We start from the raw sequence: 25,968 nt of genomic DNA on the forward strand, positions 1-25,968 counted from the left end.
AACATATCAAAATTCATAGAAAACATAGAAAATGGTTTAGCTATTCCAAAATCATTAAAATTCGTAACACTATAAGAAATGGAATACTATTTGCAAAATTAATCAGAGTACATGGTCATAAAAAAACAGGTTTATCAAAATACGCTAACTAATTATTAATTACATAGAATACACATATTTATGTAACCTTTTCATAATTAATATTCTAGTCATGTCCAATTAACGCTAAACAAGAAAATAATATACAGCAGATAAAATAAAACATAAATATTGACAGCAGAATCCTTTCACATCAGCTGTCCGGGAAGAAAAGCAACTCCACATTCCGTATTCGCGAGTACAAAGGATGCCGACAGCGGCACAAGAGCCAACAGCGGCACAAGAGCCGACAGCGGCTCGCCTCGCCAGTATTGTTGCGCCCGCGTGTGCGGCACGCTTGATCTCACTCGCCCTTATGACGGCGTTTCCAGAACGTCCGCTTCACCGAATTCTTTGGGAAAAACTCACTCCCGAGTAATCTCAAGGAGTCCATTAACACTATCACAGTGGATAACTCAACACTGTCCATCATCACACGCATGTACTAGCCTGAAACTTAAAACACCGTCTAAGTACATCGGCAATGACTAGTAAATCACATATTCATGAAATCTTACAGCTATTTACAAAACCATATTTACATTCCTTAATCTACTGTGACTCAGCTGAAAACTTAAACTAGCAGCTTGGATTTTTCAGTTGATTAGATCATGATTAAATTGATTAAAATTAAATTGATTAATCAAAATTAATTACTTATTAATTACAACTTCTTTAATGACCTCTAGGTCAGGCAAAAGCATCGCCACATGGCACATCCTTAAATCTTACACTCTATATCTACATACTGTGCAAATTACCCTATCTGTGGTACTAATCAATCCTTGGTTGGTACAATTTCAAGTCTACAATATTCCGTAAGCATTTGTGTGAGGTATACCAATGACTTTATATGGTCCATTATAAACAAACTTAAATTTAGAGATTTCATGGTCTATCTCGCTCGATTTCTCATGAGCTTTTACAAGTACTAAGTCTCCGATTGCAAACTTAGCAAAACGCGCTTTAGCGTCATGACGACGTATGCGAGCATCAGCTTTTAGCTTCGTTACTTCTCGCAAACGATCTTTTTTCACACCAATACTAATGTCAATCCGTGGAGGGAATTTGATTATCACTTCCACTAAACTTTTACTTCTGTCATCCAACAGGATTTCCTCTGGAGAAAATCCCGTAGATTCATGTCTCAAAGTGTCCACAATTCTCTCAAATTCTGCTACATATCTGCCCCATGGCCTATGGTTGTGATGGCAATAGGTACGGCAAATTCGGCCTCGTCTTTGTTCGTGTGTTACGTTTGACACACCGTCTACAATACTTTCCAATCCACTTTCTACACTATTGTCAATTCCGAGATTCCTCACATTACAGTAGTTCAAATTCATACCTACGTCAATAGCATCCGGCCAGTTAACAATGTGTATAGGCTGGTATTGCCTATGCACACCGTCTCCTGCCTCGTCAAAACTAACTACTATTGTTTTATCTTGTGACGTACATGTCAAAGTTTTGCTTTCGCAGTTAATCACTGCACGGTACTTTAATAGCCAATCTAACCCAATAATTACTTCCGTAGTTAAGTCTGGCACGACGACAAACTCTTGTTCAAATCGTGCCCCACATACCTCGAAGTGGACAAAAATCTGTTTTGTGACCGGTTTACTGGCCTTCCCAGTAGCACCGATAATTTTCACTCCTCTTACTGGCATAACTACGATGCCAGGTCTGTCTTTCAGTAACTCAAATATTTTCCCAGATACAGCACTCAATTCTGCACCGGTGTCAATCAACACGTTTAGTTGTAGGTCGTGCATATTAACAGACACTACTATCTGTCTACACTTGTCCTCGACTGTTTCTTTATTTTCCCACAGTAAATCCTCGTCTATATCCAGGTCATTCCAGAAAAAACCATCCGGCTTTGATCCTAATTCCTGCTTATCTGGCGGCTTTTTCAGCCTCTGTTCACATACAGTTTTAATTTCAACACGTTTGTCCTGAGGCTTAGTCTGTAGCTTCGCCTCCAATACCGAAACCTTTTCCTCTAACTCGTCAACTAGTGAGTGTTGCTTTGCTATCAATTCATTAATCGTCACCTTCGTTGATTCCACTTTGGTCAGATTAATCTCATCCGCCAATCTACCTGGAGGAATGTGTCCAGTAGTCTCTGCAATTACTTCCGCTAGATCTGCGCAACCCACACTGCTATCGTCTGACCGTATAATGTCAGCTCTAACCTCATACACGTTGTAATCTATGTGCTTTTCTACCAATCGTGTCCGGCTATCACTAAAATTTTCGCAATCTTTCTCCTTAATACTCTCGCAATGTTTAAACTGGAGGTTTGCGTCGGATGGGTCGGTTACTTCTACCACTGAAACTTTCGGTAAGGTCTGCCGGTTAGGGCCAGAACTTTCCGTTACTACTTCAACATCTAACTCCTGCGGGACGAAACACGACGAATCTTGCTCGTGCTCCCCCTTAACATCAACTATTTCTAGTAAAGTCTGCCGGTTAGGGCCAGAACTTTCCATCACTTCACAAATACTATCTTCCTGTGGGACGAGACGCGGCAAATTCTGCCCGCGCTCTCCATAAATGCTTCTCCCGTACAGGCCCCTATAATCTCTTAGTTCGTCGTATAAGCGACCGAACTGCCTTAACCAGACCTCATCCCTCTCTGCATCCCCTCGCTCGATGACGGACGTTTTATCCGACATCTGATCTTCTTTCAACACTTGCGAATCATTCTTAAACTCAATCTCAAGTTCCGCTGTGGGTATTACAGCTGCCACTTTATAATCGATTTCAGGAACACTGCTTAAATTGTTCTCACTGACAGTGAATGTATTTTCTACTGCCGTGTATACAGTTGATCTACTACTTGTGGGCGCACTCCTTTCTCCTAACACTGGCACACTCTCCCGCCGTTGATTATTCCATACGGAATTTTCATATCGACGACACCTGGGTTTTCTCCTGCTATTGGGCCGCCAAAATTTCTCCACGCCCGGTCGGCCCCTCACCGGCGCGGCTAATGGTTTCCCTGTCTCGTCCCAGCAGATACGCTCCCCGGATACTGCTGAGGCGGCTGGTAACACCCTCTGGCGTTATTACTATTCTGCGCAGCCCGTATCACGCTAGTATGATACTGGTTTCCGTCATTCCGGTTATTACTTGCATTGTACCGATTGTTATTACGGTCCGAACCATTATTGTTATTGCTGCCATGGTTGCGGTATGCATTATTCCCATGGTTATCGTTGGTGTGGTTGCTGTGGTACCCGTTGTTGTTACCACGGCCTCTACCACTGTCGCGATTATTGCGCCAATAGTCCTCGTCCTCAACTCTTCCCAGGAAATCATTGATTGTCCTGTGATTGCTCCCTACGTAGCGTTTTGTATCATCTGGAAGCTTTTTGTAGAGTTCCCAGACTATTTCGGATTCCGTGCGGCGATCACGCAAGTATTCCAACTTGCGGATCCAGCCCTCACAAAACTCCTTCATCGAACCGCGCGAATTCGCATCGAAAGGCCTCGATACGACAAATTCGCGCCAGACACTTTGCTGTTTTTGCTCTGACCAGTATTCAGCCAGAAACAAATTTTTAAATTCGTCAAACGTCAGGTCCGTAATGTTGAGCTTTAAGCCCCAACGCTTGGCATCACCAGCCAACACATCAATAATCGCATTAATTTTTCTCTCATTAGTCCATGATCTGGGTAAAACTCTTTCACAATTTTTAATGAAATCCGTCGCATGTATACCGCCTTTTTTCAAGGGGTCGAACCGCTCCTCTTTCGTCAACAATTCCGAACTATGTGCACAGATTGGCACATAGCTCTGTTTTTCGTCAAGTTTCTTTTCTAATTCCGACACTCTCGTAATTACTTGGCAAGTGGTTGTCGCAAGCGTTTCTACTTCCTTTTTTTGTTCTTCGCAGGTATTAGCCTGCTTCGTCACTTTGGTATCTACTTCGGATACTAAAGCCTTTAAAGTTTCCACCTTCTTTTGATCCTCTTTTTTCACTAATTGAATTTGTTCCGTCACCTTATTCTCGATGATCGGAGCAACTGATTCTCCTACACTTTTCTCGATTCTGCTAATTTCGGAATAAAAACGAGTATTTATGCTCGCAATTTCCGCCTGAACGCCTATCATTTCCTGTTTAAGATTACCGATTTCGCTATTAATCACAACAATATCTTCTTTGATTTTATCAACTTTTGTGTTAACAACTCCAACATTGTTGTTAACAACATTAATAGCTTTGTTCTGACTGTCTAGCATCCGTTCAAATTTTTCAGACTGAGCTTCTTGCTTGGCCGATTGACTCTTGATTTCGTTAATCAAAACATTCAATAAATCAGTTACATTCCCGGAAACTACCGGTTTTACTTCCGTAGCGGCTTCCTCTTTAATCACTTCCGATTCCGAAACATTTTCTAAAGTCTGGAATTCCATTTCTGCTCTTTGTTGCGTTTCGGCGGTCGCATCTTTCATGCTAGCCGCCTGCCCCTGAACAATGGGTACCGCGGTACGCGTTTCCCACTGTTCGACCGATTGTTCCGTATCCAAGTCTACCAAATTTTGGCAATTGTTGCCTTCACTCATTTTAATAATTTTCAATATAAATGCCAAATCTCAAATATAATTAGGATTACTCCCACTACTTATTCTCGCTGACGTAACGGCCTGTACGTAACCAGTACTTCGTTACGAGATTTGCAACATACAAAATTCGTGTCCAGAACAACCTCAAAACTGAAGATTGTCCTGTCACCAGGTCGCCACGTGTAACCTCCCCCCTCACTTATCGACCTTAATGACAGTGAAAAATTAAACCGCGTGTACCTAATGGGAATTTTGGAAAAGCAATCGTCACCGAAGTTAATCTATCGGTAAAGAGGGAGGAAAGGGTTACATCTTAATGAAAGGAAAAATGCAAATGAAACTGGTGGAAATTAATTTTGAAAAGGGGTAAAGTTAATAAAGAAAGTAAATGTGCGGCCGTTACGTTAACAATTAACTAGCGGTAATTAGATATTTGAGATTTGGGGGAAATCACGGTCGCCAGTCCTAAGGACAATTACTATAGTAACTGAAAAAGAAAGGTTATTACACATATAATTAACACTAGAAGCGTGGCAACTGAAGGTTGACACGTGTAGTGTGAAAACTGAAAGTTTGTCTGAAGTAATAAATTTCGCTACACTCTGACTTAATTTAGCAGAAGAATTAATAAAACCAGAAAACTGAAAGTTAATTTAGTGACTGAAATTAATAAGAAGCTTTCTTTCTGAAGCACATCGAAATCCAGTAAAATACGGTTAGTCTTGGACTACCTCAACAATCATTTCAAAAGCAACTTGACTCTACGCAATTTAGAAATAAGAGATTTAACTTTGAACTTGAATTAAATGATTCTGAACAATTAACAATAGTAAAATTTAGTACGTACCAAGCTGAGCTGCAGTCACAGGTAAGCTAAAATATGCTAACAAAACTCGCACTCTAAATTTGTGCTCGTGTAACCTAAATATTGTAGCCAGCTACAGAACTTTGAAATTAAAGCAGTGAAATCTAATTATATTATTTTAATGCTGGCGTTTGAATTTCAACGACACTCGGGTTCATTTCGGAAAAGGAAGGGACCCTGCTTGGCAATGCAATTGGGACAATGAGCAACAAAGGTTCATGCTAAGTTGCTGTAATTTTGCGAAGCAAATGGAACAAGATTAAAAGCTGAGGTCTGCCATACAGTTCTAAAACTTTACGTGCGTCCAGTCTTCCTTGTCGGTTGATTGAAGGTTTGAAGCCGTCGGTCGAGGAGGTGGCGACAGTCACTCATTGTCGGCCGTCGCTGTTGCAGAAGCTGGATGTTGGCGCGCCTTCTTCTCGACACGGTCACCAGGCGAAACGGGCTCTTGATGTGCGCCAGCTAATGCTTCCCGTCCGCGACACCATGTCAGAAACTATCATCGCGAGTCGAGCGCAATTACATGCTGCCAAACCCCGAAAGCGCGGCAACTCGCGGGAGCGTCACACAACACCTGCTCCACTCGCTACTCCCGCCAGACTCTCACTGCCCTGCCCGCGCTCCACGCGGCAGAGTTAACACTACCAAAGATCCTACACACTTTGAGTCTTCACACGGCCTATCGATGTAATCGTTCGATAGCAGTTTTCCCTAGGCAAGACCCAGCGTAAAAATACAAATAATATTTACGAAACAAACCAATTATACATCGACATGAGTGCATAAATATATATACAAACAGTAAAACAATTACAATATATAAAGAGACAGAAATGTCATATCTTGAGGTAACAAAACAAGGAAAAAAAATAATAGTACAATAGATGGAAATAGGAGGATATGCATTTCCGGCGTTACACAGTGGTGGAACAGCTCCTCATAATCCGCATATTTCTGTAGTCAATACTAAAGAGCTTGAAGTAGAGTAAAGAGAGACACCACTGTAGAGTAGATGGTGTGTAGTGATGAATTACGCGATACTCTGAGGCAATCCGGTGGAAGAGTATAGGTTAGGTGAATGCTTGGAGAGCGCTACCTGCCACCACGTGTACTGCTACAAGTGAGGTACGGAGGAGGCGGTGTTAGGGTATAGGGGTCTTTGGGAGTTCTTCGTGATTGGGTTGTGGTCCCCTTATTGTCCTTAAGGGGAGGTTTACTATCTTTGGCCCGAAAAAGCATGTTCTTTGAGAATTCTTTTCGGAATTTGTTATAGATATCAATGTCAAATTTGGTCAAAATGTTTATTGATATTATCTCTACAAACTGGAATTTTTTTGACCGGAAATGTCGAAGAGCAAAGGCGGAAGTCCCGTCGGAGCGAAACAAAATTTCGATGTAGACCTCCACGCGCGGTATGTCACAGGTCAGCCGGCTCGTCTGAAATCAAAATTGAGTTGACGTTAGCGAAATATATTAGATTACTTAGGAGTTGGGTATCGCTTAAGTTATTTGGACCATAGGAAACAAAATGGCGGCCATTTGAAAAAAATAGGGATTTTTCATCGATTTTTGAACTTCGTCGGCCAAGTAAAAATATTTATAGTTGATGGATCACAATAAAAGTGTTACAACTCCTAGACAATTTAGGTAGCTTCGTCTGAAACAAAGAATCATGCCAGTCGGTCTCAGTAGATCTGAAGTTAGCATACCGCGCGATTAAAAAAAAAGTCATTTCGAGAAAAACGCGTTTCAAGCTTTGACTACATATAAATTCAATATTATGCAACGTCCGTTCAATCAGCTATTCCGGGTCCATAAACTAGTCCTTCCTCTTTCTCATAGAGGGCGTTCTGGTCGATCTGGGCCATCCTGCGCTGCTCCAGAGCCGCTCGTACGGCCGGTGACAAGCGGTTTTGGCCGCTTGAATCCGGTGGTCGTCCGAATGCTTGGCGGGCTGCGTCGAATAAAGTCCCAGGATCCATCATTGCCATGGTCTTCAGAATTGCTGAATACACGTCGTTGAAGCTGCTCACTGCCAGGAAAGTCGCCACCTCCACAGTCTTCGCACCAGAATGTAAATGCTTGGGGTCTAGCTTCCAAACACATGCGTTCAAACTTTCGTATGATTTTTGTGTGTTTCCTCCCAAGCAAAGGTACAATAAGTCGACCTCCGAAAGAAAAAAAACTGGTGTGTGTAAAAGGCCGCATTTTTTTGTTCAACCGCGAATAACAAACATTTCTGTTCCGTATTCGGAAAAACCGTTTCAGGGGTAGATTATAAACACTTTTATGGATCCAAAAATGCAATTTTAAAAAATCGTTTTTTTGAACCAAAAGATAGTAAACCTTACGTTAGTAAATTGCTGAATTCGGAAGGATGTGAACTCATTTTACAGCGTACAATAGTGGAACTGTTCAGAGACGATGATTGATTGTGTCGGCATGGCAACGCACCCTGCATCTGTCAGGCAATAGTTCGCGCATAGTAACATTCCTAAAATCCACTGGCCTGTTCCGAGTCACCGGCTCGAGGGGCCGAGCGGTTCTAGGCGCTACATTCTGGAAGCGAGCGACCGCTACGGTCGCAGGTTCGAATCCTGCCTCGGCCGTGGATGTGTGTGATGTCCTTAGGTTGGTTAGGTTTAAGTAGTTCTAAGTTCTATGGGACTGATGACCTCAGAAGTTAAGCCCCATAGTACTCAGAGCCATTTGAACCATTTTTGTTCCGAGTGTCAACCTGAACGCAGCAAAACACCTTTCGGATTTAGAACGTCGACGTCGCTCCAGCCCAAGTGTCTAACATCACTGCTTTCTCTAGCTTCGGCTCTTCAGGAGAAGCGGGCTGCAACTCCTCCACAGATATTCAGATACCTCACAGAAAGTGTCCCTAGCAAAGCCGTCATGAAGACGAAAGGTGTGCTGTACCCCATGTTAATGTCCGCTAATAGGTGTCCGAATACTTTTGATCAGATAAAGCAAATGTTGGCTAATCCGTAGAGACCGCACCGTGTGTTCCCAGCACGTAATGACCGCAGTCTTATACGCACAATCATAAAGGGTGGCGTAGCTATGTCTATAGTGTCGGATCAACAGCTACTTCTACGTGGTTACTCTGCAATTCACACTTAAGTGTCTTGCACACGGTTCATCGAACCATTTTCATACTACTTCTCCACCATTCCACTCCCGAATTTCTCGTGGGATAAAGGAACACCGAAATCTTTCCCTTCGAGCTCTGATTTCTCTTATCTTACACTATTGGCCATTAAAATTGCTACACAAAGAAGAAATGCAGATGATGAACGGGTATTCATTGGACAAATATATTATACTAGAACTGACATGTGATTACATTTTCACCCAATTTGGGTGCATAGATCCTGAGAAATCAATACCCAGAACAACCACCTCTGGCCGTAATAACGACCTTGATAAGCCTGGGCATTGAGTCAAACAGAGCTTGGATGGCGTGTACAGGTACAGCTGCCCATGGTGCTTCAAGGCGATACCACATTTCATCAAGAGTAGTGACTAGTGTATTGTGACGAGCCAGTTGCTCCGCCACCATTGAGCACACGTTTTTAGTTGGTGAGAGATCTGGAGAATGTGCTTGCCAGGGCAGCAGTCGATCATTTCCTGTATTCAGAAAGGCCAGTACAGGACCTGCAACATGCGGTCGTGCATTATCCTGCTGAAATGTAGTGTTTCGCAGGGATCGAATGAAGGGTAGAGCCACGGGTCGTAACACATCTGAAATATAAGGTCCACTGTTCAAAGTGCCGTCAATGCGAACAAGAGGTGACCGAGACGTGTGATCCGTCAGTATGGCGATGACGAATACACGCTTGCAATGTGAATTCATCACATTGCCAAACACGGATGCGACCATAATGATGCTGTAAACAGAACCTGGATTCATCCGAAAAAATGACGTTTTGCAATTCGTGCACCCAGCTTCGTCGTTGAGTACACCATCGCAGGCGCTCCTGTGTGTGATGCAGTGTCAAGGGTAACCACAGCCACGGTCTGCGAGCTGATAGTCCATGCTGCTGCAAACGTCGTCGATCTGTTCGTGCAGATGGTTGTTGTCTTGCAAACGTCCCCATTTGTTGACTCAGGGATCGGCACGTGGCTGCACGATCCGTTACAGCCATGCGGATAAGATGCCTGTCATCTCGACTGCTAGTGATACGATGCCGTTGAGATCCAGCACTGCGTTCCGTATTACCCTCCTGAACCCACCGATTCCATATTCTGCTAACACTCATTGGATCTCGACCAACGCGAGCAGCAACGTCACGATACGATAAACCGCAATCGCGATAGGCAATAATCCAACCTTTATCAATGACGGAAACGTGATGGTACGGATTTCTCTTCGTTACACGAGGCATCACTATAACGTTTCACCAGGCAACGCCGGTCAACTGCTGTTTGTGTGTGAGAAATCGGTTGGAAACTTTCCTCATGTCAGCACGTTGTAGGTGTCGCCACCGGCGCCAACCTTGTGTGAATGCTCTGGAAAATTAATGATTTGCATATTACAGCATCTTCTTCCTGTCGGTTAAATTTCGTGTCTGTAGAACGTCATCTTCGTGGTGCTACAATTTTAATGGCCAGTAGTGTATTATGATGATTATTTCTCCCTACGTAGCTGGGTGCCAACAAAATATTTTCACATTTGGAAGAGGAAGGTGGTGATTGAAATTTCGTAAATGGGTCTCACCACAAAGAAAACCGCCTTTGTTTCAGTGACTGCCACTCCAACTCGCGTTCATATAAGTGACACTCTCAGCCCTATTGAGCGATAACACGAAACGGGCTGCCTTTCTTTGCACTTTTACGAAGTGAGGAAATGATACTCAAATCCACTTGTAGCTCAGTATTTTGCTGCAGACTGTTTCCAGCTGCTGTTAGGGGCGGTTATATGACTGGCGCACATGCAACATGTGTTCGGTTTCACCCCGCAAACTGTTTCCAGAGCAGGTGGGGCCAGCAGGTGTCACACTGTGTTGTTGCCGACAGCTGCTGGTGCGGACCGTGCGAGTGCGGCTGGCGCGCATCTACCAGGCGCTGGGGGACGAGGAGCAGCAGGCGGTCCAGGAGCGGCTGGCGCGCTGTCTGGAGGACGAGCTGGAGCTGCAGTGCGGAGCCTGCAGCCAGCCCTTCGGGCTCGACGACGACAGCCTCGAGGCTCTGCCCTGCGCGCACATCCTGCACGCCAGGTCTCGCCGCTGCTCTTTGCTAAATACTTGTTTGTTTACTTGTCCAGCTGTCACTGGCCTCGTAGACCATGCGTCGACAATCAGTCTCCACTGTGCGGGCTTTCAAATTAAAAATGAGATTACTTTTGAATACATTATGGGAGTGACAGTGATCAATGTGTTACAAATATTTACTATAAAAACAGTCTTGATCACGATTTATTTATTAAGGTGACCGGTTTCGATCACTACTGTGGTCATATTCAGACCATTGAGTAGGAACCTCTTTCTGCTGGAAAATCACTACTATGATTCTCCAGCAGAAAGAGGTTCCTACTCAATGGTCTGAAGATGACCACAGTAATGGTCGAAACTGGTCACCTTAATAAATAAATCGTGATCAAGACTGTTTTTAGTCCGCCAGAGTGGCCGAGCGGTTCTAGGCGCTACAGTCTGGAACCGTGCGACCGCTACGGCCGCAGGTGCGAATCCTGCCTCGGGCATAGATGTGTGTGCTGTCCTTAGGTTAGTTAGGTTTAAGTAGTTCTAAGTTCTAGGGGACTCATGACCTCAGATATTAAGTCCCATAGTGCTCAGAGCCATTGGAAGCAGCCAAGACTGTTTTTATGGTAAATATAAAAATGAGATGATGTAGTGTTGCGGTGGCCCTCAACTACGTACGCTCTGACTTAGAGGTGAAATATTAAAAATTTTGGCTGGTTTCATTGTCTAGGGGCTGGGATACGTAGTTGCCGCATTACAAGACAAATACTGCTGAGTCTACAGTTGTTGTTGTTGTTGTTGTTGTTGTGGTCTTCAGTCCTGAGACTGGTTTGATGCAGCTCTCCATGCTACTCTATCCTGTGCAAGCTTCTTCATCTCCCAGTACCTACTGCAACCTACATCCTTCTGAATCTGCTTAGTGTATTGATCTCTTGGTCTCCCTCTACGATTTTTACCCTCCACCCTGCCCTCCAATGCTAAATTTGTGATCCCGTGATGACTCAAAACATGTCCTACCAACCGATCCCTTCCTCTAGTCAAGTTGTGCCACAAACTTCTCTTCTCCCTAATCCTATTCAATACCTCCTCATTAGTTACGTGATTTACCCACCTTATCTTCAGCGTTCTTCTGTAGCACCACATTTCGAAAGCTTCTATTCTCTTCTTGTCCAAACTGGTTATCGTCCATGTTTCACATCCATACATGGCTACACTCCATACAAATACTTTCAGAAACGACTTCCTGACACTTAAATCTATACTAGATGTTGACAAATTTCTCTTCTTCAGAAACGATTTCCTTGCCATTGCCAGTCTACATTTTATATCCTCTCTACTTCGACCATCATCAGTTATTTTGCTCCCCAAATAGCAAAATTCCTTTACTACTTTAAGTGTCTCATTTCCTAATCTAATCCCCTCAGCATCACCCGATTTAATTTGACTACCTTCCATTATCCTCGTTTTGCTTTTGTTGATGTTCATCTTATATCCTCCTTTCACCCCGACACTGTCCATTCCGTTCAACTGCTCTTCCAAGTCCTTTGCTGTCTCTGACAGAACTACAATGTCATCGGCGAACCTCAAAGTTTTTACTTCTTCTCCATGAATTTTAATACCTACTCCGAATTTTTCTTTTGTTTCCTTTACTGCTTGCTCAATATACAGATTGAATAACATCGGGGAAAGGCTACAACCCTGTCTCACTCCTTTCCCAACCACTGTTTCCCTTTCATGCCCCTCGACTCTTATAACTGCCATCTGGTTTCTGTACAAATTGTAAATAGCCTTTCGCTCCTTGTATTTTACCCCTGCCACCTTCAGAATTTGAAAGAGAGTATTCCAGTTAACGTTGTCAAAAGCTTTCTCTAAGTCTACAAATGCTAGAAACGTAGGTTTGCCTTTCCTTAATCTTTCTTCTAAGATAAGTCGTAAGGTTAGTATTGCCTCACGTGTTCCAACATTTCTACGAAATCCAAACTGATCTTCCCCGAGGTCCGCTTCTACCAGTTTTTCCATTCGTCCGTAAAGAATTCGCGTTAGTATTTTGCAGCTGTGACTTATTAAACTGATAGTTCGGTAATTTTCACATCTGTCAACACCTGCTTTCTTTGGGATTGGAATTATTATATTCTTCTTGAAGTCTGTGGGTATTTCGCCTGTCTCATACATCTTGCTCACCAGATGGTAGAGTTTTGTCATGACTGGCTCTCCCAAGGCCATCAGTAGTTCTAATGGAATGTTGTCTACTCCCGGGGCCTTGTTTCGACTCAGGTCTTTCAGTGCTCTGTCAAACTCTTCACGCAGTATCTTATCTCCCATTTCATTTTCATCTACATCCTCTTCCATTTCCATAATATTGTCCTCAAGTACATCGCCTTTGTATAAACCCTCTATATACTCCTTCCACCTTTCTGCTTTCCCTTCTTTGCTTAGAACTGGGTTGCCATCTGAGCTCTTGATATTCATACAAGTGGTTCTCTTCTCTCCAAAGGTCTCTTTAATTTTCCTGTAGGCAGTATCTATCTTACCCCTAGTGAGACAAGCCTCTACATCCTTACATTTGTCCTCTAGCCATCCCTCCTTAGCCTTTTTGCACTTCCTGTCGATCTCATTTTTGAGACGTTTGTATTCCTTTTTGCCTGCTTCATTTACTGCATTTTTATATTTTCTCCTTTCATCAATTAAATTCAATATTTCTTCTGTTACCCAAGGATTTCTATTAGCCCTCGTCTTTTTACCTAGTTGATCCTCTGCTGCCTTCACTACTTCATCCCTCAGAGCTACCCATTCTTCTTCTACTGTATTTCTTTCCCCCATTCATGTCAATTGTTCCCTTATGCTCTCCCTGAAACTCTCTACAACCTCTGGTTATTTCAGTTTATCCAGGTCCCATCTCCTTAAATTCCCACCTTTTTGCAGTGCCTGCAGTTTTAATGTACACTTCATAACCAATAGATTGTGGTCAGAATCCACATCTGCCCCTGGAAATGTCTTACAATTTAAAACCTGGTTCCAAAATCTCTGTCTTACCTTTATATAATCTATCTGATACCTTTTAGTATCTCCAGGATTCTTCCAGGTATACAACTTTATTTTATGATTCTTGAACCAAGTGTTAGCTATGATTAAGTTATGCTCTGTGCAAAATTCTACAAGGCGGCTTCCTCTTTCATTTCTTCCCCCCAATCCATATTCACCTACTATGTTTCCTTCTCTCCCTTTTCCTACTGACGAATTCCAGTCACCCATGACTATTAAATTTTCGTCTCCCTTCACTACCTGAATAATTTCTTTTATCTCGTCATACATTTCATCAATTTCTTCATCATCTGCAGAGCTAGTTGGCATATAAACTTGTACTACTGTAGTAGGCATGGGCTTTGTGTCTATCTTGGCCACAATAATGCGTTCACTATGCTGTTTGTAGAAGCTAAGCCGCACTCCTATTTTTTTATTCATTATTAAACCTACTCCTGCATTACCCCTATTTGATTTTGTATTTATAACCCAGTAATCACCTGACCAAAAGTCTTGTTCCTCCTGCCACCGAACTTCACTAATTCCCACTATATCTAACTCTAACCCCTCCATTTCCCTTTTTAAATTTTCTAACCTACCTGCCCGATTAAGGGATCTGACATTCCACGCTCCGATCCGTAGAATGACAGTTTTCTTTCTCCTGATAACGACGTCCTCTTGAGTAGTCCCCGCCCGGAGATCCGAATGGGGGACTATTTTACGTCCGGAATATTTTACCCAAGAGGACGCCATCATCATTTAATCATACACTAAAGCTGCATGTCCTCGGGAAAAATTAATTTACAGTATACAATACGAATACACACATCAATCGAATGGTCGAAGGTTCCTATCACTCGGCAATTGCGAATGCAATATAGAAATTCATAAATGAAAGACCCTACGACTTATCTTAGAAGAAAGATTAAGGAAAGGCAAACCTACGTTTCTAGCATTTGTAGACTTAGAGAAAGCTTTTGACAATGTTGATTGGAATACTCTCTTTCGAATTCCGAAGGTGGCAGGGGTAAAATACAGGGAGCGAAGGGCTATTTGCAATTTGTACAGAAAGCAGATGGCAGTTACAAGAGTTGAGGGACATGAAAGGGACGCAGTGGTTGGGAAGGGAGTGAGACAGGGTTGTAGCCTATCCCCGATGTTATTCAATCTGTATATTGAGCAAGCAGTAAAGGAAACGAAAGAAAAATTCGGAGTAGGAATTAAAATCCAGGGAGAAGAAATAAAAACTTTGAGGTTCCCCGATGACATTGTAATTCTGTCAGAGACAGCACGGGACCTGGAAGAGCAGCTGAACGGAATGGACAGTGTCTTGAAAGGAGGGTATAAGATGAACATCAACAAAAGCAAAACGAGGATAACGGAATGTAGTCTAATTAAGTCGGGTGATGCTGAGGGAATTAGATTAGGAAATGAGACGCTTAAAGTAGTAAATGAGTTTTGCTATTTGGGAAGCAAAATAACTGATGATGGTCGAAGCAGAGTGGATATAAAATGTAGACTGGCAATGGCAAGGAAAGTGTTTCTGAAGAAGAGAAATTTGTTAACATCCAGTGTTGATTTAAGTGTCAGAAAGTCGTTTCTGAAAGTATTTGTATGGAAGTGAAACGTGGACGATAAATAGTTTTGACAAGAAGAGAATAGAAGTTTTCGAAATGTGGTCCTACAGAATAATGCTGAAGATTAAATGGGTAGAACACATAAGTGATGAGGAGCTATTGAATAGAATTGGGGAGAAGAGGAGCTTGTGGCACAACTTGACTAGAAGAAGGGATCGGTTGGTAGGACATATTCTGAGACATCGAGGGATCACCGATTTAGTATTGGAGGGCAGGGTGGAGGGTAAAAATCGTAGAGGGAGGCCAAGAGATGAATGCACTAAGCAGACTCTGCAGGATGTAGGCTGCAGTAGGTACTGAGAGATGAAGAAGCTTGCACAGGATAGAGTAGCATGGATAGCTGCATCATACCAGTCTCAGGACTGAAGACCACAACAACAACAAATGAAAGACTGCAAGTAAATAAAATCTGCAGGTACTATCTTAACTACATTAAACGATGAGTACGATAGTAGAAGTACTTTTGAGAATGTGGTGTATCTATGTAAAACACTTACTGGTGTCAATGGTCCAGCAATTAAATAAAATATAAGTGGAATTACAGGGAAACAATAGATTCCTACTTCACGTAATTAGTTATGAATAACAACATAGCTCACGAGATATTCACTTCAAAAAGCGTACTACGTCTTCACTGCAGAAGCCACGGAAATCTCACAAGTACACAAGTCGATACTTCGAAGTATTTCTATCTCTCGTAATCACGCACAAACTGCTCCACTCCCAAGTCTTTCCCGCGACTGTGCGTCCGTCGCGCCGTCACGTCCAGCACTCCCCATGTCCTGTCCCATACTGCCCATCACTCTCTCGCTTCCATCCAGTCTCCCCATTCACGAGCGCTGTAATTTGCTAGAGCACCCGCGCCATGTCTTCAAGCCAACGCACCCACACAGACATAATGAAACACTTTCGAAATACTGGATTTACATTTAAATAACTTGAAATTAAATACATATTCCTACGGCTGGACCATAAACACGTTCTAACACACATTATTAAATCCATAAACAAATTAAATATACATATATCATTGGAATAGCAACAAAAGGTGGGCCAGTAGCCTAAAGTCTTTGTGCTTTCTAAAACAAAGTAAATATTTAACCAATTTCTTCATAAATAGTATATATCAAATGTAAACAAAGACATAGATGAATAAATATATTTATAAGCATGCTGCTGCCGTTTTTTCGTGTAACTGTGGAGTACTTATGGCCTGATAGGCCACTTTGACCTCCAATAACTCATGTACTATTCAAGTTAAATGCCTGTAATTTATATCAATTTAGGTTTACACTAATAGCTTTCTAAAGACACGTCGAAATCGGATGAAGCTTTTAGATTTTGGAAATTCGTTGCTGGGTGTTACTTCTACCGACAGATAAACTAACAAAGATATTGAAAACCTAATTACACCATCAAAATCGTCGTGTAAATAATAGTAATGTACATGTGTGTTTTTTTTTTTTTTTTTTTTTTTTTTTTTTTTTTTTTTTTTTTTTTTGAGGTATCATGATTCATCTGACTACTATTAATTTCCACACGAACTGTGAAATGTCTGCCATTAAGGTTTCACAAAGTTCGCCATCTTTGGCACTCCCAGCGTGTCTCTTTCATCGACATACCGTCACCACGGAATCCCCAGCCACGCGGTTCCTGGACCCCGGCTAAGGTTCGCTACCACGTGTTTGCTGCCGGGCCCCAGCTTGCAGAGCGGCCCGTGCGGCCACGCCAACTCCGACCTTAGAATATTTCCAGGGCGTCACAACTCGCCCGTTACCTCACAACTGCATTCTGTCTGTTGCTGTTTCCTCCCAAATGATTACACTTGACTACACTTAAGAGTTGTAAAGCTACCGTAGGCTACCGTAGACTATCACAAGTAAGCGGAGATTGCGGTAGTTTTCTCAGTAGACTTGTTTAGTTAAGTTGCTACCCGCGTTACCTGTAAGTTTGGTGTGTTGCATGTGTATCGGCGTTACCTCATTCAAATCGCTTCGTTCCATTTTCTTGTTACATTTAAGACCCAAAGAAACTGGTATACCTGCCTAATATCGTATAGGACCCCCGCGAGCACGCAGAAGTTCCGCAACACGACTTGGCATGGACTCGACTAATGTCTAAAGTAGTGCTGGAGGGAACTGACACCAGGAATCCTGCAGGGCTGTCCATAAATCCGTAATAGTACGAGGGGGTGGAGATCTCTTCTGAACAGTACGTTGCAAGGCATCGCAATTATGCTCAATAACGTTCATGTCTGGGGAGTTTGGGCCAGTGGAAATGTTTAAACTCAGAAGAGTCTTCCTGGAGCCCTTCTCTAGCAATTCTGGGCGTGTGGGGTGTCGCATTGTCCTGATGGGATTGCCCACTCCGTTGGAATCCACAATGGACATGAATGGATGCAGGTGATCAGACACGATGCTTACATACGTGTCACCTGTCAGAGTCGTATCTAGACGTATCAGGGGTCCCACACCACTCCAACTGCACACGCCCCACACCATTACAGAGCCTCCAACAGCTTGAAAAGTCGACTGCTGACATGCAGGGTCCATGGATTCATGAGGTTATCTCCATACCCGTACACATCCCTGTTATTGCAGGATCTTTTTCCGGCAGCAGCGATGTCGGAGATTTTATATTTTACCGGATTCCCGATATTCACAGTACACTCGTGATATGGTCATAGGAGAAAATCCCCGCTTCATCGCTACCTCGGAAATGCTGTGTCCCATCGCTCGTGAGCCGACTGTAACACTACGTTCAACACGTTAAATCTTCATAGCCTGTCATTGTAGCAGCAGTAACTGATCTAACAACTGCGCCAGACACTTGACTTATACATAAGTATTGCCGACCACAGGGCCACATTCTGCCTGTTTACATATTTCTGTATTTGAATACGCATGCCTATACCAGTTTCTTCGGCGCTTCATCGTAGAATGATGCTGAAACCGGAAGCGTTAAACTGTCTAGAGCCTGACCAAGGATATACAGGGTGTAAATTTTTAGTTGACAAACTAGAATAGCTCGAAAAATAAGCTTCACATGAAAAAATGTGTATAATCCAAAGTTGATTATTTTAGAGGGGTACATCTGCTGGTACTAGAATTAGCCCACCACCCCAGCCCCCATAGGGGCGGGGTGAGAGGCAACTTTAAAATTTCAAATGAGAACCCCCATTTTTTATTGCAGACTCAGATTCTACATTAAAAACTACGTACATTTTGTCATAAACATTTGTTTTGATTCGTGGTAATACTTATTTACTTCGTAAATTTTGATTCACTAAAACTAAAACTCTCCTCTCTCCCCATAGGGTGAGGTTCGATAGAAAGGAATTAGAGTTTTACAAATATTGACCCAAATATTAATTTCTTCCGCAGATTCGGATAAGTTGTGTTTGTTTCGTGGTCATGAGGTCACACAACTTTTAATTATCAAACAAATCATCTGACTAACTAACTAACTAACCAAACATCCTACTCACTAACGAGTGAACTCATTAACTAAAAAACTAACTGACTCACGAACCTAATCTTTCATTAGATTCGAAGTAAACACTCCTGTTTGTCGAGATGTCTCACAACTGGGGTGCTTGCGTAATTAGAGTCGTTTAATTTCGGGTGGAAAAACGTAGAAAACGACATTCATATATTTATTGACTTATATCACATTGGTCACACCATATCGCGGCCCTTACGTCATTTACATTTTTTTGAAATACAGCGCCAACTAATAAGAACCAAAACAAATGTTTAAGACAAAATGTACGTAGTTTTTTATGTAGAATCTCATTCTGCAATAAAAATGGGGATTCTCATTTGAAATTTGAAATTTGCCTACCGCCCCACCCACCCGGGGGCTGGGGTGGCGGGCTAATTTTAGCACCCGAAGATGTCCCCCTTGAAAAAAATCAACTTTGGATCCTACACATTTTTTCGTGTGAAGCTTATTTTTCGAGTTATTTTGGTTTGTCACGTTAAAATTTACACCCTGTATGCAAAGGGCCGCGTAACCTACCGTATATTAGTATGCGACAAGCGTTCTTCAATATGCTTCATCCTTTGGAAGTGCGGGAGTTGTACAATACAAGACAGAAGCCACGTGTACGTAATGCGGAACCATATATCATAATGCAGTGGCTACTCATTTATGAGATCAGCTTCACAAGTGTAGAGTCTGTCCATAATTTATCAAACATGTGGCTCAGGAACCTATACAGAGACCAGGAGAAACTTCGGGGAGCACTTGTGAAACAACTACTGAAACATCGATGCCTACTATGTCTGCGTCCACATCTGATGAGTAATCTAGTCACTCAAACGCCAAATCATAAGTTTGATCGGGCACTCCTGCAACAACTTCTGTCAGAGACGATGACGAAGTCCTCGCTAGAATTGTCTACGCTTCAGAATTATTATAGAACGTTTCATTTAGTACAAAATAACAGCAACAGTGATACAGATTTCTTATGTGTGTGCATGAAAACTGTACTTCCATCAAAAGTAAATGTCTTGGTTACATAGAAGCACAGAAGCTACGTTATTAAATCATTATTATCACATATAAAATGCAATTCATTTTCTGCAAGCATATGAAATACATAATGGACTTATGCTGAACGATGTGCTGTTCTAATTATGTGCAAAACAGACAAACAAAGAGAAATCGTCGACTCCCAATTTCTCTCTTACACATCAATTTATGTTTCATTCCCTACGAATGCTACCTATACTGCCAGTAATCCTACCATTTGCTACGTCATTTATGTACTTTACTCACCTCTACTCTCAGAACTTCACATATATCTTTACGGCGTCTTCTCATTTATTTCTTGGCCTACCCAGGACCCTTATAGTTGTAATGCAGGCAACAAAACCTTGCTTAGGAAGTCGGGTACGTGACCTGCCCATTGGAGTCGCCTGCTCTTTTGCTAGTCTGAAAACGTTAAACTGGTTCACGATCTCATAAATTTCAGTATTTATTGTTGCTTTCCAAGTATCTTCCTTTCTCACCGGGCTCCATATTCTTCTCATCGCCTAACTTTCAAATATTAGAAGCTTCTGCATCTCCCTTTTAGTTAGTGCTCAGTTTTCTGAACCATGGAGGACAATGCAGCATGTAATGGCATTGCAGATCTCCATTTTCGCCGCATATGATACATCTTTAGACTAGAACGTGTATCTGAGGGCATATAAACATCTGCATCCAGCAAAAATTGAAGTGGAAAGAAGTCCAGGAATGTTCTGTACAGAAAGTATTTCATTTACATCTTTGGGTATTTGGTTATAATTATTGTACCAACTCCCCAAGTTCTTGAACTGATCAGCAGACTTCATCTTTACCCGTCAATTGCGAAGTGCTCTTGTGCACGTTCATTTCTATTTTCTGTCCGGCTGTACTCCTTGCTATGGCGTCCCTTTTGTACATCTCCCTAAGATTCACAAGCGATGTGTCGTTTGCGTAAGCAAATATCTGAAACCAGCCACCTTCCGTTCTTAGCGCGTCACAATCTTCTCTCTTACGACTCTCTCCAGGATGAGATTAGACAGTGCATATCCCAGTCTTACTCTAGTTCTTGTGGGGAAAGACTGTGAATGTGCTCCTCCATTTCTTCCTGTCGCTCTTGATTCCCACATACGTGGTAGGCACCGCCTTGCCGTAGCACTTTCCTGCGGGCGAGAGAGTTAGTTTGTCACCGAGAACCTTTTAGCTGTACTCGCCATAGCGTTGTCACTGGCAGTTCTAGTCTAGTTGGACAGGTCTCAGCACAGAAGCTAAATAACTCAATGATTTTCTGATAGTAATAATATTAATAATAATGTAATAATAAATTGAGGCAAAATTTGGGGAATATCAGACAGAATTGAGACCGGCCGTTCGTGTCCAGAGCAAAACTTGAACCTAAAGCTAATCGTAATACATCAGAGAATTTGTTGCAAAAATTTAGTCATCACATTTACTGATTTCCGAAAAGCTTGTGACTCAGTTGACCACGAATCGCTCTTCGAAATATTAAAAGAACAGGATCTAGATCTGAAATACTTGCAATCATAAAACAAACACTGACAGAAGTCGGCGAGGTTAAATTTATGCGGTAACTCTCACATCGTTTCGTAATCGAAGCGGAAGTAAGACAAGCAGATAGTCTGCCTCCATTATTTCTCAACAGCGTCCTTGAGAAACGCCTCAAACAGAAATCAATCCTCAAAATTCACGAACCAATCATTTTAAACAGACACATGTTATCTATAGATTTCCAGCGTTTGAAGACAATTTAACAGTCTCAACTGCAGCAATTCCTCGAATTAAACTGCATAAAAAGTCGGTCTCCAAATACCTTTGAACAAAATACGTGACATACAACAAACGAGCACTAGAATTCCTGGAGGCGAAAGACAGCAAAATGCAACCAGTTAAGCAATTTAGATACCTCAGTGAAACCATTCAAGAACATGGAATCGAAAAAAAAGAAAGATATTAGATGTCGAAAGGTGGAAACTGCACAGCAACTTAACAAAAATATCTGCAACAAGAAATGTATCTCGAAGCGCGGAAAACTAAGATATCATAAAACAGTAATTAAACTAGAATGACTGAGTGGATCAGAAATACTAATTTTGAACAGGAAAACATATATTGAAAACATTGAGAAAAAGGAACGCAAAATCCTAAGAAAAATTTTGGGTGCAAAGCTTGTAGACGAGCAATACCGACTCATAGGCAAACAGGAAATCAAACAACATACAATCTCCATAGAGACATTAAAAAACGCAGGTTATGACAATATTTACACACTGAAAGAAGAAACCCAGACATACTCACAAAACAAATAGTCGAGTTTTCTTACAACAGCAGTAAAGCCAAAGCGGACACGATTAGAAAATCGCTGGAGAGATCAAAACTGATCTGAAAAAAAATGGTTCAAATGGCTCTGAACGCTATACGACTCAGCAGCTGAGGTCATCAGTCCCCTAGAACTTAGAACTAGTTAAACCTAACTAACCTAAGGACATAACACACGTCCATCCGAGGCAGGATTCGAACCTGCGACCGTAGCGGTCACGGTGGTGGTTAGTCTCGCTACAAAAACCCCCTATGGTCCCTAACCCCTGTATCCGTCGTGATTCGCCCTATTTGCTCACCATTATTTGTTGCTAAGAGGCCGTGTATGTTTCCACAATCATTTACATTCCGAGTGGGTTTCTGAAGCAATTGCTCAAAAGAATTGTCGGAGAAAACATTTAGTACAATTTATGACAATGTTTTACACCTACCACCAACACTGAACATGTATTTTCACGAACATACTAATACTCACTTTTATGAGAAAAAGTACCACCACAGCCATATCTTGAGAATGAGTTTATTGTCTCACACGACTAGTTTAGACAGCACATTACCACCATCCTCAGGCCCCACCACTGCCAAAATTCCGTTGGAGACACCACGGTGTCGAGTAGAGAGTCCTGAGGAAACCAACCCACGAGTACGAGTAACAAGGACTCCACAATAAATGTGCCAAGGAAATCTAATACTCTTCCGGCTGTGGTGGGGTCAGAGGATGGCGGTAATGTGCCAGCGAAACTGGTCGTGTGAGACAATAAAGTCATTCTCAAGACTTTGAACATAGCTGCTAAGGTTCAGTGACCGTGTCAGAATTATATTAGAACAAATAAGCCCTCGGTCACAAATATTAAGTCAAAATTGACCAGGTTTCGACACTACTATGAGCGTCGTCTTCAGGATTAAACTAACTGTTCTAAAACATATTAGGTATATAATACATTAATAAAATTAAAGTTTGTACTGACTGGAAAGAGATGCAGCACTTACAAGTCACATTTTTAAAAAAAATCCAAGCCAGAAAAGCGACGTCATGAATTCTCAAGATACTGTTGTGGTAGTACTTTTTCTCATACATAACATCAGCTGAAGTCCCTCACCCATGCAATAGGATAGACATCCATATATTAATACTAACTTGTTGGCTGGTATCTCAAGCCCACAGGATTAGAAACATAAGGATGTTATTCGTACTTATCAGGGATGCTACCTTGTATGTACTAATACAAAAGAAATCGGCTTTTGTTATAAATAAAGTGATAAACATTATTTAAGACCAATGGCGATTAAAATGGTTAAAGTACTGGAAATAGTACAGGACCCAAAACAGAGCCGTATGGTACACCATGTAGGGATCTGTAGCGGTGTGCGGACGGGCAGTGGAAATGACGCTGGTGTTGCAGGTGCGCGCACGAGCTGCTGCGGCGGCGCGACAAGAAGAAGAAGCGGCTGTGCCCGGACTGCCAGCGCTCGGTGAGCTCGCGGCTGTACCTGTACTGCGACGACCCGCACCGCTCCAGCTTCAGCCTGAGCAGCGTCAGCCTGCGCGCCTCCAGCCTCACGCTGGACTCGCAGCAGGCCACGTCGTCCGTCTGAGCCCGGCTGCGGCCGCCGCCGCCGCCCCCGCCGCCCCCACCGCCGCTGGCGCGCTCGTCCACGTGCCCCGCGGCCCACGGCTGGCGGCCGTCTCGAGGCTCCCCGCGCCGCCCCCCGCACGCCTTCTCGCAGACCTCCTTCTAGGCGCCGGCTGCCGGCCGACCGGACTCCGAGAACAGAGCTTCCCACTTTGGTTGGGCGTCGAGGCAGGATGTGATACTGTCGAAAATGTTGGCATTCTCCAGGGTGTGGAGACGTGGTATTGGTTCGGGTGCGAGGAGATGGGACTCAAACTGGGCATCGAGGGTGGACACTGCGGGAAATGTTGGGTGACAAATGTACGAGAAGATACATTGCCTGACAGGACTCCAACGACACAGCTTCTCAGTAAACTCTGGGCAATGAGACAGAATACAAAAATGTGGAGCATGTTTGTCACCTCTTGTGTATGGAGATGGCATACTGCCTGTAGGGACTGCGGCAATAGAGTTCCATATTGGTCGGCATCGAGACTGGACGTAAAAACTGTGGAAAATATGGGGTTCCACTGGCGCGCAGAGATGGACTGCTGTCTAAGGTGAGAGCAAGTGACACCCCAAGGAGAGATCATCTCAGATAACTCAGGGCATCGAGACTGGGCACTGTACAATATGGTGGGAACCGCCAGTGTGTGCGGGTGACATTTCGCCAAACAGAACTCCGACAATCAGTTAATTCTCGGTGTCGAGGCTGGCTGAAATATAGCGGAAAATATTGGCACCTCTCCTTTAGGAAGGTATCAGCTAACAGGACTCCACCAGCAGAGCTTCTCAACACTGAATGAGTATCAAGGCTGGCTGTAAAACTGTGGGAGATGATGGAATCCTCCAACATGCGAAGAAAAGGGGTATTGCCTTAGATGTGAGCAGATGAGACTCTAATAACTGAGCCTGTCAGTTAATACTGGTCATCGAGTCAGGACACTGTGAGAAATGGCCTTATATTGCTCAACAGGGGTCCAACAACAGAGCTTCTCAGTTAACTCTAGGGTTCAAAGCTGTATGTAATAAAATGTTTAATTCTGACGCCTCCAGTGTACGGATAGATTGCCTTGTGGTACCCGCGCATCATATTTTCTCATTTAACGCTGGTTGTGCATTGATTCTGGACACAATAATATGGAAAATGTTGATCCTGTGACGTGCAGAGCCGAGATATTGTCTACGAAATGAGCAGATTGGACTTCAACAACAGAATTTCATAGTTTAGTCATCAAACCTGGATACCGGAAAATTTTGGGAACCTCTATGATATGCCGGTAACATATTGCTGCACAGGAATCCAACAACACTGGTTCTCAGTTTCAGCGTCGAGGCTGGTTGCGAAACTGACGACAAAGTTAGCCACCTCCAGCTTACAGTTATGGTGTATTGCCTGAAATATCAGCAACTCCCCGTCCAATTTGCATTTGCTGCTCCTTAAATCTTCGTCACCTCACCTCCTACGATAGTGGCTCTGTGACTCGAATCACGATGGAACTGGTCTCAGTAAAGAGGATCGCCAACTGATCTGAGACAAGGCAAGTACGCACAACGTTTGTCAGAAACTTTTGTGAGGGAGCAAAATTTCATATAGCCTAGGCTTTGTCAGAATTGTCAGTCAGTCGCCCAAAGAACCTGAGTAGCAGTTTGAGAAACGGTTGACAGAAGTGGACTGACACAAGGTTTGTGAACGCATTGGCTGCTAAAACCGTATGAAGCGAAGGCTATGAGGATAGCTTGTGTAGTGACAGCTTTAAAGTGAGCACCACTTTTAAGAATTTTGCAGTACAGTATGAGAAGCATATGAGGACGAGGTGTAAGTACAGAGCTGAGGCAAATCATAGTCATTAATTGGCTGCTGAAAACGTCTGAAAGGGAGCCATTTCCATATATATGGCACCAAAGTAACAGGTAAAATCAGTCAGTCGTCAAAGTGTATGCAAGCAAGCGAGAAGACAGCTGACAAATCTCAGGTGAAACACGTTTTGTCCACAAAACCCCCATCTGAGACAACAGAAGAGGAAAAAAGGATGGAATGTAATCTGAATTGAGATTTACGGTG

The 25,968-nt window shown here is 42.9% G+C and overlaps 1 protein-coding gene across 1 annotated transcript in view; it reads left to right on the plus strand.

The window, feature by feature from the left end:
* Nucleotides 1-23,886, plus strand: part of LOC124712115 (43 kDa receptor-associated protein of the synapse homolog) — a 308,753-nt gene extending 284,867 nt beyond the window's left edge. Inside the window, exons 9-10 of the mRNA XM_047242413.1 lie at nt 10,605-10,804; nt 23,694-23,886. Of these exons, the coding sequence (XP_047098369.1) occupies nt 10,605-10,804; nt 23,694-23,886 (393 nt within the window). The remainder of the gene's footprint in view (nt 1-10,604; nt 10,805-23,693) is intronic.
* The last annotated feature ends 2,082 nt before the right edge of the window (nt 23,887-25,968 follow it).

The sequence above is a fragment of the Schistocerca piceifrons genome, chromosome 8 (assembly GCF_021461385.2).
Source record: "Schistocerca piceifrons isolate TAMUIC-IGC-003096 chromosome 8, iqSchPice1.1, whole genome shotgun sequence".
Classification (NCBI taxonomy): domain Eukaryota; kingdom Metazoa; phylum Arthropoda; class Insecta; order Orthoptera; family Acrididae; genus Schistocerca; species Schistocerca piceifrons.